Source organism: Myxocyprinus asiaticus, chromosome 28 (genome assembly GCF_019703515.2).
Source record: "Myxocyprinus asiaticus isolate MX2 ecotype Aquarium Trade chromosome 28, UBuf_Myxa_2, whole genome shotgun sequence".
In the NCBI taxonomy this organism is placed as follows: domain Eukaryota; kingdom Metazoa; phylum Chordata; class Actinopteri; order Cypriniformes; family Catostomidae; genus Myxocyprinus; species Myxocyprinus asiaticus.
This window is the reverse complement of record NC_059371.1, coordinates 29388562-29401675: the sequence shown is the minus strand read 5'-3', so window position 1 is coordinate 29401675 and position 13114 is coordinate 29388562. Positions and strand designations below refer to the sequence as shown.

The window sequence follows — 13114 nt, the reverse complement described above, 5'->3', positions numbered from 1 at the left end:
TCCTTTCTTTCTGTCCTTCTTTATCTGTTGTACAGCAAGTACAACCCACCACCTTTAGAGGACAAAGTTACCAAACTCAAAGTCACTATGGTGGCCTGGGATTGCCATGACAACACAGTCATCACCGCTGCCAACAACTTGACATTGAAAGTGTGGAACTCCTACACAGGGCACCTCATTCATGTATTGATGGTAAGAGTGTGCAGATCTCACCAGAACGAATGAGAGGAGGTAATAACAGAAGAATTACACTGTCATCACTGCAAGTGTTGTCACGATTCAAAAATTCCAGTTATCGATACCAGTAGTTGTGAAAATGATTCTCTATACTAATTACAGTACCGGACAAAAAAATTATATACTACTGAACACACTCCTTTATTTAAAAAGTTAAATATTACTATAAATATTTTTTTTAAAAATCCATTAAAACAATGGCAAGTTTTCTTGAAGTATTTCTCAATGAAGTAATCATTGCTTCACATTTTCAAGTAATTATCAAAGAACAGTAATCAAACCAAATATTAGAACAAATGGAAAAATAGACAATAAAGAACAAAGAAATGACAAACAGTCAAAGAAAAGCATGAACAAAGATGCAAATTAAGTAAACATTGCTGTAAGTTTCAGTTTAAGAATCAAGTGTTCAAGTAAACAATCAGAACATGAAAAAATATATAAAAATAATCAAATGAAAAAATAAAAGTATTTAAATATTTGTCAGTCTTCACTGCATACTTATTAGACATAAAACATTATTACGTGTCAAAGCTACTAAAGTTATCCATCCAAGAGCAGTATGTGGTGCTGAAGTACCAGTATTTTTGACATCCCTAATCATGACTATTCGTCAATGAGATCATATGGGTATGTGTGCCCTAACAGGGGCATGAGGACGAGGTGTTTGTGTTGGAGCCACATCCATTTGATTCCAGAGTGCTCTTTTCTGCTGGGCATGATGGGAATGCCATAGTCTGGGATCTGGCAAGAGGAGTCAAAATACGTTCTTATTTTAACATGGTAAACTAAACTATCCAGCTACACTCCATTTATTTTGTCACATCTTATCACAGGTTTTACCAAAACAATTCAGTGCAATACTGTTTACCCCATGAAACTGACAAAGTTTCTATGCCTCCATCTCTCTCTTGCAATATTGTACTAGTCAAGAGGCTCTTTGTAATTGCTTTATGTTTGATTTCCTGTGTTTGTTTCAGTAGGTCCAGGCTTCACTGAAAGGGGTTACTTATCTGTAGTTGCCTCTTTTTTTATTTATTGGTGTTTAATGTGCCTCACAGACTTCTTCTCTCTACATTGTTGTGTGTATGTTTAGATTGAGGGTCAGGGTCACGGCGCAGTGTTTGACTGTAAGTGTTCACCAGACGGACAGAACTTTGCTTGCACAGACTCGCATGGTCACCTGCTTATCTTTGGCTTTGGGTCTAGCAGCAGATATGACAAGGTACTGAAAGCCTATGTCTGTTCTTTTGTGAAAATGGCTGATACAAAAATGTATCAATATCTGTAAAATTTCTATCCTTTATTTAGATAGTCTGTGTGTATTTATTGGTATTGAATGTATCTATTGGTCTGTACTCCAGATAGCTGATCAGATGTTCTTCCACACTGATTATCGGCCGCTGATCCGTGACGCCCATAACTTTGTGCTGGACGAACAGACGCAGCAGGCTCCTCACCTCATGCCCCCGCCATTCCTGGTGGACGTGGACGGGAACCCTCACCCTCCACGTTACCAGCGACTGGTTCCTGGCAGAGAGAACTGCAGAGAGGAGCAGCTCATTCCACAGATGGGCCTCACATCATCAGGTAAAAACACACACAAGTAAACAGCCAGTGTCTCTTTTTTTCCTTTCTGTGTTTTCATTACTTACATTAATAAATGCCCTTCTGTTTACACTCTCAACTTTTTTAAGCACACACCTACAATGTGTCACTGAACACTAATGAAGTGTTTAAATGTCTCTGATTTTACTCATTTTGTCTCTCAGGGCTGAATCAGGTGGTTAGTCAGCAGGCTGCAGAAGGCTCTAGTCCTCTTGATAGTATGATCCAGAGACTACAGCAAGAGCAGGACCAGAGACTGGGGTCTGACACCAGAACCAATAGAGGTAATGCTCATTCACAGGGAGTGTTATACATCAGAAGTCTTGTTCCCTATCTGTCATTCACTCGACGTTGTGTTGATGTAGTGACACTAGGAGTCATTCTTGGGAGCCCGAGACACCTCTGGTCTTTGATAAAAGGCCAATGAAATTTGGCGAGTGGTATTTGCATGCCACTCCCCCGGACATTCGGGTATAAAAGGAGCTGGTATGCAACCACTCATTCAGATTTTCTCTTCGGAGCCGAATGGTCGATGTTTACTGAGCTGACAGTTCATTCACCTCTGCTGGATCTGACGCCGCATTTCAGCGGCTTCTCCCTCCTCTGCGCTGGTGCACTGCAGAGAATGCCCCTGGGTGCTTTGGCAGAAATAAGAGAGTATATTTTTCTAAAAGAGTATATTTCTCTAAAAGAGCGGCACACACGGAACATCTTTTTAAAGACACATCTATTTAAAATGCCTTTCCGTTTGTGTGTTATTCCTGGTTGCGGTCATTATCTCTCAACTTCTGACGGTCACGATCGCTGTCTTTCGTGTCTGGGCGCGACCCACGCGGAGACAACTTTTGTGGATGGATCATGTACTCATTGTGAGAACATGACCATGGCAACGTTGCGGTCGCGGCTTGCTTTCGTAAGAAGCAAGCCACCCCAGCGGCTCCCCGCCTCGGTCCTTCTACCTACGGGTATGAGGCCAGCGTGGCTAGCACTGGGGGCGATTTGAGGACCCCAATGGGACCACCTCTGCCGGGTATCCCCCTATGGACCTCCCATTCCCCAGCACGCTCGTCTGCCCTGATCAGGCTTCCGAATGAGTCCGCCGGCTCATCTCACGGTTAGTTCGACCTCTTGTTCGAAGCCCGCGAAGCTGATGAGCTCTCGTCCAGTCAGACGCGGAAGCCTCAGCTGGGCTCCCCCCCTCGGGTACAGTCGCCCAGTCATAGGCTGACGCGGAAATGACGGACATGCTTTCCCGGGCAGCCGCGAGCGTCGGGTTAGAGTGGAACCCTCCGCTCTCCCCTGAACCCTCGCAGCTCGATGATTGGTTCCTGGGCTTGCGGCGCCGCTCAAAGCAGCCACGCCCCACTCCAGTTCCTTTCTTCCTGGAAGTGCACGAGGAGCTGACAAGGTCGTGGGAGGCACCTTTTACTGCCCGGTCCCGATCTTTCAGCTCCCCCACCCTCACTACCCTCGATGGTGGGGCGGCCAGGGGCTATTCGGTGATTCCCCTGGTGGATAAGGCACTCGTGGTGCACCTATGCCCACAGAGCGCCGCCACCTGGTGCGGGCGCCCAAAGCTCACGTCCAAGGCCTGTAGGTTTACGTCGTCCCTAACGGCCAAAACCTACAGTGCCGCTAGACAAGCCACCTCCGCCCTGCACGCCATGGCTCTCCTGCAAGTCCACCAAGCCAAGGCGCTAAAGGAACTGCACGAGGGTAGTTCTGCCCCAGATTTGATGCAGGAGCTGCGCTCGGCGACCAACCTCGCTCTCCGGGCAACGAAGGTCATGGTGCGGTCTCTTTGAGCCCTTGCAGTCAGCTGAGCTTAAGGCACTCTCTTTGAAGACTGCCCTCCTGACTGCGCTTACTTCCATCAAGAGGGTAGGAGACCTGCAAGCGTTCTCTGTCAGCAAAACGTGCCTGGAGTTCGGTCCGGGCTACTCTCACATGATCCTGAGACCCCGACCGAGGTATGTGCCCAAGGTTCCCACGACCCCTTTTAGGGATCAGGTGGTGAACCTGCAAGCACTGCCTCAGGAGGAGGCAGACCCAGCCCTGACGTTGCTGTGTCCGGTGCGCGCTTTACGCATCTATTTGGATCGCACGCAGAGCTTTAGATTCTCTGAGCAGCTCTTTGTCTGCTTTGGTGGACAGCGGAAAGGAAGCGCTGTCTCCAAGTAGAGGATCGCCCACTGTAATCACAAGTCCCATCAGCGTTGTTTTATAAGAGGTCCTTTCTCTGGCACGGACTCACTGTTGTGTGTTTGTTTATAGTGTGTATACGAGTGTAATGTCCCCACTGGACACATCGCAAGGGTTCCGCTCTCTAACCAGTGTTCAGAACTCATACAGAGCTGAATAAAATGTCAGAATCTAATGTAAAATCGGTACATGCCTTAATCGTGATTAAGAATAAATTAACACGTTATCCATTTTAAATTATTCGCATGCATTAACACATTAACGTTGACAGCACTAATTATATTATATTATATTATATATGTGATTATGCGGGTGGCATGTCTGATTTGTGTGTATGTGTGTGTAGGATCCGTCAGTTCCCCAACAGAAGTCTCTTCTCCTCCTAACGTGGGGCTGAGGCGGAGCGGACAGATTGAAGGTGTTCGGCAGATGCACAGTAATGCGCCACGCAGTGAGATCGCCACAGAGAGAGACCTGGTGGCCTGGAGCCGAAGGGTCCTTGTACCTGAACTTTCACCAGCCATAGCCTGGTAAAATACACACATATACTGTATATTGATTAGGGCTGAAACAATTAGTTGACGTTATCGTCAAAGTCGACAATTAAATATTGTCTACAAAAATTTTCGTTGTCGAATAGTCGTTTGATCTCATTTAACACAACATGAGATCATTTCAAACACTAATGATGCGGGAGAGCAGCACTTCAGCTTGCGCTTGATTGAGGAGAGGAAGAAAGAACAGCTCACAGTCCAGATGCACTCCAAACTTTCCAAACAGATTAAGGTGATGTAGATTGCATAGTAATTATGATACAAAAGTGCAAAATAAGTAAATACAGAAGCAGTTCTGTCGTGACGTGATGTGAAATAAAACAGAGCTGTACATGGCTTTCCGCTGAAGCAAAATTTGCTTGTCAGAGCGTCTAAAAAGGAAACACCCCGGCATTATATCTTTAATGCATCCTTTATTGAAGTTCAAATAATAAGGAAGCGGTTTGTATAAATAAGCTCAAACTCCGAAACTGGCATTTCTCTATGCGGTCAGAGCCGCTTATATGAGTCACGTGAAAAACGGCGCTAGACAGTTTCGAACTTCTCCCGGCTGATACACTGTCTCGTGTGGAGATGCTCGTCCATCGCTGGCTTGCTGCAGCTAGATTATAACGTGATGGATCGTGACATAGTGCATCGTAATATATATGTCATCTTATCACAAAGAAGTCTGCGATGCACAGCTCTATTAAGAAGAGAGAGTTTGTTTTTTGTGAGTTAAAGATGGATCGAAATCAAGTGAACAAAAAGGTGAGAGGGTGTAGTCTTAGCCATTATACAATGCAAAACATTTTTTTATTTGTCTTTTTTGGTTTGTTTTCCAATATAAATATCTAAAACTCCTTACGCACATTTAGGAGCTATACTGCAGAAGATAAAATGTTATCAGAGAATGTTGAATATAATATCTAAAAATCCTTAAAACAAGATACATTTACCTGAGAAGCAACATATAAGATATTTAGACTTGCTTTCAGAGAATGTATCTTGAATATAAGTATATTTTATCTGTACTGCACTGGCACAAGGGAAAACAAGGGAAAAAATACACTTATATACAATATACACTTATAGGCCTATTCAAGATACATTCTCTTATAGCAAGTCTAAATATCTTCTATGTTGCTTCTCAAGTAAATTTCTATTCTTATAAGGATTTTTAGATCATTTTAGATAGAAAATAAGACAAAAACACTTGATAACAATAGGATTTTTTGCAGTGATTTTTTAAAATGAATTAAACAATAAAAATCCAAGTATTTTTTCCTTTTAATTCAGTGAATGTCATTTAGAGGTATTTTTAAAAGATGATTCTGTCCTCTTTATTGTTAGTAAGCATGTTTAATACAACCTTTTAAGTCTAGGCACAAGCTGAATAGTTGGTTAAGAGCGATTAATCGTTGCGATAATCGCCCGAATAGTCGAATAATCGTTCTAATAATCGTTAGATTAGTCGATTACCAAAATAATCGTTAGTTGCAGCCCTAATATTGATTATCTCTGTGTCCCACAGGATAATACATATACACATTTTAAACTTTCACACACACAGGTTCTTTTCATTTTGGTACAGTTAGACAAAGATGAAGTGTTGCTGACACTCCTGTGTGTCTGTTTGTGAATGCAGTAAGCAGGAGGTGTGGCGTACAGCTAAAGGAGAGGAGGAGATCAACATCTACAGATCAGAAAGGAGGAGACGCAGCATACACAGCCAGTACCACAGAGAAAACCGGGTAACACACAGATCTAAATCCGTTCTGTTCATTTTTAGGTCATTAAGCTGTCATTAGGTTGAAATCTTACACCAAAATCTTATTTAAAAAAAGAATGTCTATTTAAAGTGTAGCAAACCTCTGACCTGTGCTGATTAAAAAGGTATTAATTAACAATATTTTCACCATTTCAAGAGAATGTAGTATAGAGTCATGTGACTGTGTACTTCCACAATCCACTTCTGCTTTAAATCTCTTTGTCAGGGAAATTGATGTGCTATTCTAAATTCCCACCATGCAATAAAAGTGTCCATTCTGCCTCATTCTATGGCTGTGTGAACTAAACAGATGAACAACTGTTTGCATACATGCACATGCACACTTACAACACAATGGCATACACTGCCAAACTTGTGTCCTGTTAAATTTATCTTAATGAATTGTTGCTGTTTAACATGCAAGCATTAACATGCATTAACATATATGATATATGTACTGAAGTTTGCATTTCTTATATCAGCACGCTATAGAAAGTACAGTGGAGGAGGGGCGGCGCCACCAGGGCAACCAGCACAACTATCATACACGTTTGGCAGTGGAGGAGACGAGTCGGCAGAGTGAACCCAACGAGGAAGAGCACAGCGCCTCTGAGGTACTGAATGAGGATGGTGTGTCCCTTTGGGGAAGTTAGTGTACCATCTGTATGATGTTTCCATAGCATGAGTGTTCCAACATTAGTGTCAGTGTCATACTGTCACTGCAATATAACAACAAGAAAATGGAATAATGCATCTCAATGAACCTCTTAACATTGAGTCAGAATTATTGTACTATGATCCGACTTTTGTTTTTACTCATGTTGATGCCAAGCAATTCATTAAATTATCAAAACTCTTAAAAAAAGTCAGATATTCGACTTTGGACCAAATATGAATAGTCTTGGTGTGCAAAATTTTTTTTTGCATAGTTTATATGTTCTCTCGCTTAGTCGCATTGGATGGTGTCAACAAGTTTTAAAGCCGAAGTGTGTAACTTTTTCGGGGTTAAAATACTTTCTCCTATCCCAGCTTATTATGCAGGAGACAACAATAAACTGTAAGCACTGTGTCTCTTTGGCACTAGAATAACTGCTCTGTTTGTTTTGGGTGGCCCCTCCAGCCCGACAAAGCAACACTGCCTCAACAAATGCCATGCGTTTGGGGCGGGACTGTCTGTTTGCGTGATCAAGAGCTGATGGGGGGTTGTTGAAAAAAGCTGTTTGAAAACAATGTTTATTTTTGCAATTCTGTTTGGTGACACAAATTGTGCAGAAATTACACACTTCAGCTTTAAAAATGCAGTGTGTAGCTGCAGAATTGCAAAGTCTATTTATTTCCAAAGCCCGACATGGCAATATTGGCTCAATCAATTGCGTGAGGTTGCTTGAGCTGCAATATTATTCTTGTAGTTCCGTTGGGTGCCTCTAGTAGTGCAGAAATTACACACCTTTAGGTGTTGATTTGAAAACCAGTTGTCATCTTAAATTATATGATTATGTTGAAACCAGATGGTGCTTAAAGCATCATTTCTGTGAATTATGTTAAAAGTGTGCAGTTTTCCTCAGTGTCTTTGCCTCTTTGTTGGTTTTTAGGGAGAGGCAGATGTAAGACCTCCAGAGAGCAGAGAATCATCAGATGAGGAGAGAGAGAACAAAGAACCCTGGCCTGATGACAACAGCAGCTCCAGGTAAATGTCCATTACCCTCAAACCTAATAAGACACAGTGCTGTATATCTGACTCAGTCATAATACAGATTTATTAAGCATATCCTCATATATGCTTCTGAGTCTCACATTTGAATGCGTATATTCACAGTGAGTACTCTAGCGATTATTCAGACTGGATGGCAGATGCTGGCATCAACCTCGAACCACCTAAGAAGACCGTTGTGAAGAAAAAGAAGAAGAATGCCAGCAGCTCGGAAGAAGATGGAGAGAAGAAGAAAGAGTCCAAGAAGGAGAGGAGGAAAGAAAAGCAAGACAAGGATGAAGCACTACCAAAGAAAAAAAAGCCAAAGGAGAAACGGAAGGTCAGTGGTCCTTATTATGTATATCAAATATACAGCAAACTTTGCACCCATTTACTGATCCACTGTACATTTCTTTCAATACGTTTTTTAATATCATTAATAAACAATACTTGGAAAAAACTTTCATTCTTTATTGAAACACTTATATTAGCCAGTTAACATGTAATGTTTGATATGGAGCGGTATCATAGCAATACTGGAGTGAGAAAAAACACAATGCCCTGACCTTATAAAAACTCTCCAGGCAAAATCACGCAAATTCATTCCCTGCTTTCGCACTGCTCACATACTCTGTTCCAGATTTGTGCTTGAATACTGCTCTGTTTTAAAGTAGAGTCTGAGCTTGGCTTTAAATGTGTGTGTTTTATGTGTTCAGAGGATACCTGAACTCCAGAGCCAGGGTTTGACATTAGAGGAATGGTTACCATTGCCCTGGATCACAGACACAATGCCACGGAGATGCCCCTTTACCCCACAAATGGGTGATGAGGTGGAAAAATAAATACATTTTCAGCACAGCAGTCTGCTTAGATTTCCGTGGTGTGTGGAATAAGAAGCATGCTAATGCTAATATAATGCAACAATGCTTGTTGTGTGTGTGAATAGGTACATTATTTCCGTCAAGGCCATGAAGCATATGTGGAGATGGCCAAAAAGAACAGGATCTTCAGCATAAATCCTAAAAAACAGCCCTGGCACAAGTTGGAGCTCCGGGTAAGGCTTATCTTCAGTAACATTCTTTACGTCCTTTGTGTTTGCTGTTATTTTGGGTTATATTGTTTCTTAAAGAGGATGTTTTCTTATCCAAAGCAACGGACCAAAAGGAATGATGTAGCCTACACAACAAACAATATTATAAAAATGTTATAATTCCATAATTAGTATTTTTGTCTTGTTTTCCAGTAAACATCTAAACATTCTTTAAACAAGATCAAATACAAATAAAAAATGTAAATCTTATTATAAAAAAGATAATAAGTCTTCTTAAAATAAAGTGCATTTTTCTTACACCATTGGCAAATATATATTTGTTTTCTTGTTTTAAAGGGACAGTTCAACCAAAGAAATTCTCTCATCATTTACTCACTCTCATGCCATTCCAGATGTGTATCTCTTTCTTTCTTCTGCTGAATACAAAGATTTTTAGAAGAATATTTCAGCTCTGTAGGTCCATACAATGCAAGTGAATGGTGACCAAAACTTTGAAGGACCAAAAAGCATAAAAAGTCATTATAAAAGTAATCCATACGGACTCCAGTAGTTAAATCCGTATCTTCAGAAGGGATATGATAGGTGTGGGTGAGAAAACAGATCAATATTTAAGTCCTTATTTCCCGTAAATTCTCCTTCCTGCCCAATAGGTGGCGATATGCATGAACAATGAGAATAAACAAAAACCCACACCTATCATATCGCTTCTGAAGATATGGATTCATATAGATTACTTTTATGCTGACTTTATGTGGTTTTTGGACCTTCAAAAATCTAGCCAACATTCACTTGCAATGAATGGACCTACAGAGCTGAAAAATTCTTCTAAAAATCTTTGTTTGTATTGTGCAGAAGAAAGAAAGTCATACACATCTGGGATGGCCTGAGGGTGAGTGAATGATGGGAGAATTTTCATTTTTGGGTGAACTATTCCTTTAAGCATAAAACTCACTATATTTGGTTAGATTTGTGCCTAAAACAACAACATTTGCTAGTATTTGCCAGATATACTCTGTGGCAGCAAGCCATATTCTGTATCTAATGCAGTTTTGCTTCTCAAGTAATTGTATCTTGTTTTATGGATGTTTAGAAGTTTTTATTTGACAAATACTGATTCATATTTTTTTTTTTTATTATTATTTATTGTTTTTGTTTTTGCAGTGTAGAGGTTAAAGTTCTGGGCAGGTAACCCAAAGGTTGCAGGTTGAAAAGCGTGTGATAATCCTTCAATTATTCGCCATTGTGCCCTTGAGCAAGGGACTTAATCCCAGATTGCTTCAGGAGGGACTGTGCTTGTAATAAGTGTAATTACAGTATTTAGTGTCTTGCACAAAGGCACAGTGCTTATAGTTCAATGAATTGCCCCTTCATAAAGAACATAATTTGTGTGTGGATGCCTACAGGAGCAGGAATTGTTGAAGATTGTGGGCATTAAGTATGAGGTTGGCTTGCCTACTCTGTGCTGTCTGAAGCTGGCCTTCCTGGACCCAGACACTGGCAAACTGACGGGTGGCTCTTTCTCTATGAAGTGAGTGGAGTCAGCATGAGTCACTATGTCTTATTTATGACAATCTTCACTCATTTGCTTTTAACCTGCAACTCACTGATTCACCTCTATTGTTGTCTTAGATACCACGACATGCCTGATGTCATCGACTTCCTGGTACTTCGGCAGCAGTTCGATAATGCAAGACAACGGAACTGGATGATAGGTTAGTATGCAAATTTGTTTGTGTGATGTGTAGATGTGTTGCCTTCTGTCAACTGTTTGTTCTAATTTGGAGTTAATGAGTGTGTTGTAATTGTGCCTGATTGTAAATATATTTTATTTTGTCAGGTGATCGTTTCCGGTCGGTGATAGATGACGCCTGGTGGTTTGGTACGATTGAGAGTCAGGAGCCTTACCAAGCTGAATATCCAGACTCTTTGTTCCAGTGCTACAACGTCTGGTCAGTTCTCCAGTGTCCATTACACACTTATACAGAGTAGTTAAATGATTATTAAACAGCATTCATGCTTGTTGGATCAATATTAACCTCTAAATTATGCTTTAATTAAGGTTTCTTTGCTGCATTAATAAATAGTAAAAGTAATCATCCCCAAAGCTATAATTGCTCCATCATGATTGTTAATTAAACATACTGTATATATGGAGGCTTGGCAATGAATCTTCTGTATGTGTATGAGATTATTATGTTTTGAGCTCATTGTAGTGTTACTCATTCTTTGGGGTAATAGTAGAAGATGTCATCTTGACAGTTGTGTGTTTGTATGTGAATGCAGCTGGGATAATGGAGACACAGAAAAAATGAGCCCATGGGACATGGAGGAGATTCCCAATGAAGGTATGACATGTTCCTCCTACTGTCATTATGACTCTATTATTTTTAAGGAAAGAAAACAAAATAATTTACAACAAAACTGTATAATTGTCCTCGAAGGTCTTTTCCCATCATTTACTGATAATTGAGAGTCCAAATATGGATTGTTGTGAGTGCATTGAGCACACTGATGCTCTTTTTCTGACCAGTATTTAGTAATAGTAGTATGTAACCGGTCCTACTCGCCAGCATGGGAGGCGGACGCGCTAACGAGAAGGCTAAAGGCTACAGCCCCTAGCATCAGTTGCTAGTGCGCCACTTGAGGCCAGGAGAGTGAGGTTTACACATACAGCACAGCTATCACGTACCAGCTGGCTCCCGTTACAAGAACAAGTATGAACAGAATGAAAATGTCATGATAGGTCAAATTAGCTAAGTGCATGAACAACACATGAACCCATGATCGTTTAATGTAATTTTGAGTGTGACTGCAGTCTCGTCACATTATAACTTTTTGTTTAGCCTCCCATTCAGCTCATGAAAACATGCTGCATGATCATGAGGAAGGATTACATCAAGATGTAGATTGGAATGCAGGTGCAAATTTATTTAAATGAATTTAAATAAATAAAATGATTGGCACGTGTTCCATAGGTTGCAGACTCTTGCTATAGACTATTGTTATCATCATGATAATTTTGCAACATACAAACGGAGGCAAAAGAGTAGACAAGCACAGAAAAAAACTTCTTGTTCAAGAACCATTTCTGAGGCTGTACTGAATTATGATAACACATATGACAAGTCACCTAATGTCATTGCATGTCATTTGCAAATGCATCCTGAGATGGTCTGAGATCATATCCAGTGTTCTCATAGACAACACTATTCTTGAAAATTCTTTCCAGATGACTGACAGAGAAGAAATAGTGAGAACTCATCATATGCGTGTGTTCCTTGTGCAGTGCGAGCACCAAAGCGAACACACAGCGAATCAAATGCGCATTGACGACTTTTCTTTCATCTGTTCTTCAAAATAGAATCAACTGTTTCTTCAAGCATGCATCTTTGTGTCTAATAGCATTTTTTGTCATGTTTCACTCCGAGAAGTCTTACAGGTCGCCCACCACAGTGGCGGGTAGATGAGCAAAATTACCCTTCACTGCGCATAAAATACCAACATTTGGCGGGTGCTAATTTCATTCTCTGGAACTGAGTTAGTATGTAATTCTCTCTCTGTGTCTGTGTAGCAGTGTTTCCTGATGAGTTAGGCTTGAGTATGCCTCTAACTGAAGAAGAGCAGAAGGCGTTATTGTACAAGCCTCTAGAAGGAGAGTGGGGCTCGCGCACACGTGACGAAGAGTGTGAACGCATCATCAGGGGCATCGACCAGCTTTGTACTTTGGGTATGACATTATTGAGTACCTTACTGTTAGATGCTTGCTAGGAAGCCATCAATATACTATAAGTGCAGACTTGATGGTTTACTTCTCACAAAGCATGCACTTGTCAGTGTACTCTGATGTTGTAACAGATGTTCACTCTGTCTCCTCCAGATGTGGCTGTACCATTTGCGCTGCCTGTGGACTTGCAGGCATATCCGACGTACTGCACTGTGGTTGCTTATGTCACAGATCTGAGCACCATACGGCACAGACTAGAGAACCGCTTCTATAGGTCAGCACACACACATACACTCTA

At 41.1% G+C, this 13114-nt stretch overlaps 1 protein-coding gene across 2 annotated transcripts in view; it reads left to right on the top strand.

Annotated features, from left to right (window-relative positions):
* The window catches only part of LOC127419151 (PH-interacting protein-like), a 58532-nt gene that overhangs the window by 30917 nt on the left and 14501 nt on the right, over positions 1-13114 (top strand). The window contains exons 14-31 of one of the 2 annotated variants that reach the window (XM_051660314.1): positions 36-192; positions 886-1020; positions 1334-1462; positions 1602-1827; positions 2010-2129; positions 4394-4577; positions 6229-6334; positions 6834-6965; positions 7944-8038; positions 8168-8381; positions 8758-8871; positions 8988-9095; positions 10496-10620; positions 10722-10804; positions 10930-11041; positions 11376-11437; positions 12667-12819; positions 12970-13090. In XM_051660314.1, coding sequence (XP_051516274.1) covers positions 36-192; positions 886-1020; positions 1334-1462; positions 1602-1827; positions 2010-2129; positions 4394-4577; positions 6229-6334; positions 6834-6965; positions 7944-8038; positions 8168-8381; positions 8758-8871; positions 8988-9095; positions 10496-10620; positions 10722-10804; positions 10930-11041; positions 11376-11437; positions 12667-12819; positions 12970-13090 — 2376 coding nt within the window. Of the gene's footprint in view, positions 1-35; positions 193-885; positions 1021-1333; positions 1463-1601; positions 1828-2009; positions 2130-4393; positions 4578-6228; positions 6335-6833; positions 6966-7943; positions 8039-8167; positions 8382-8757; positions 8872-8987; positions 9096-10495; positions 10621-10721; positions 10805-10929; positions 11042-11375; positions 11438-12663; positions 12820-12969; positions 13091-13114 lie in introns of both variants that reach the window. The other variant, XM_051660313.1, reaches the window with a different exon arrangement.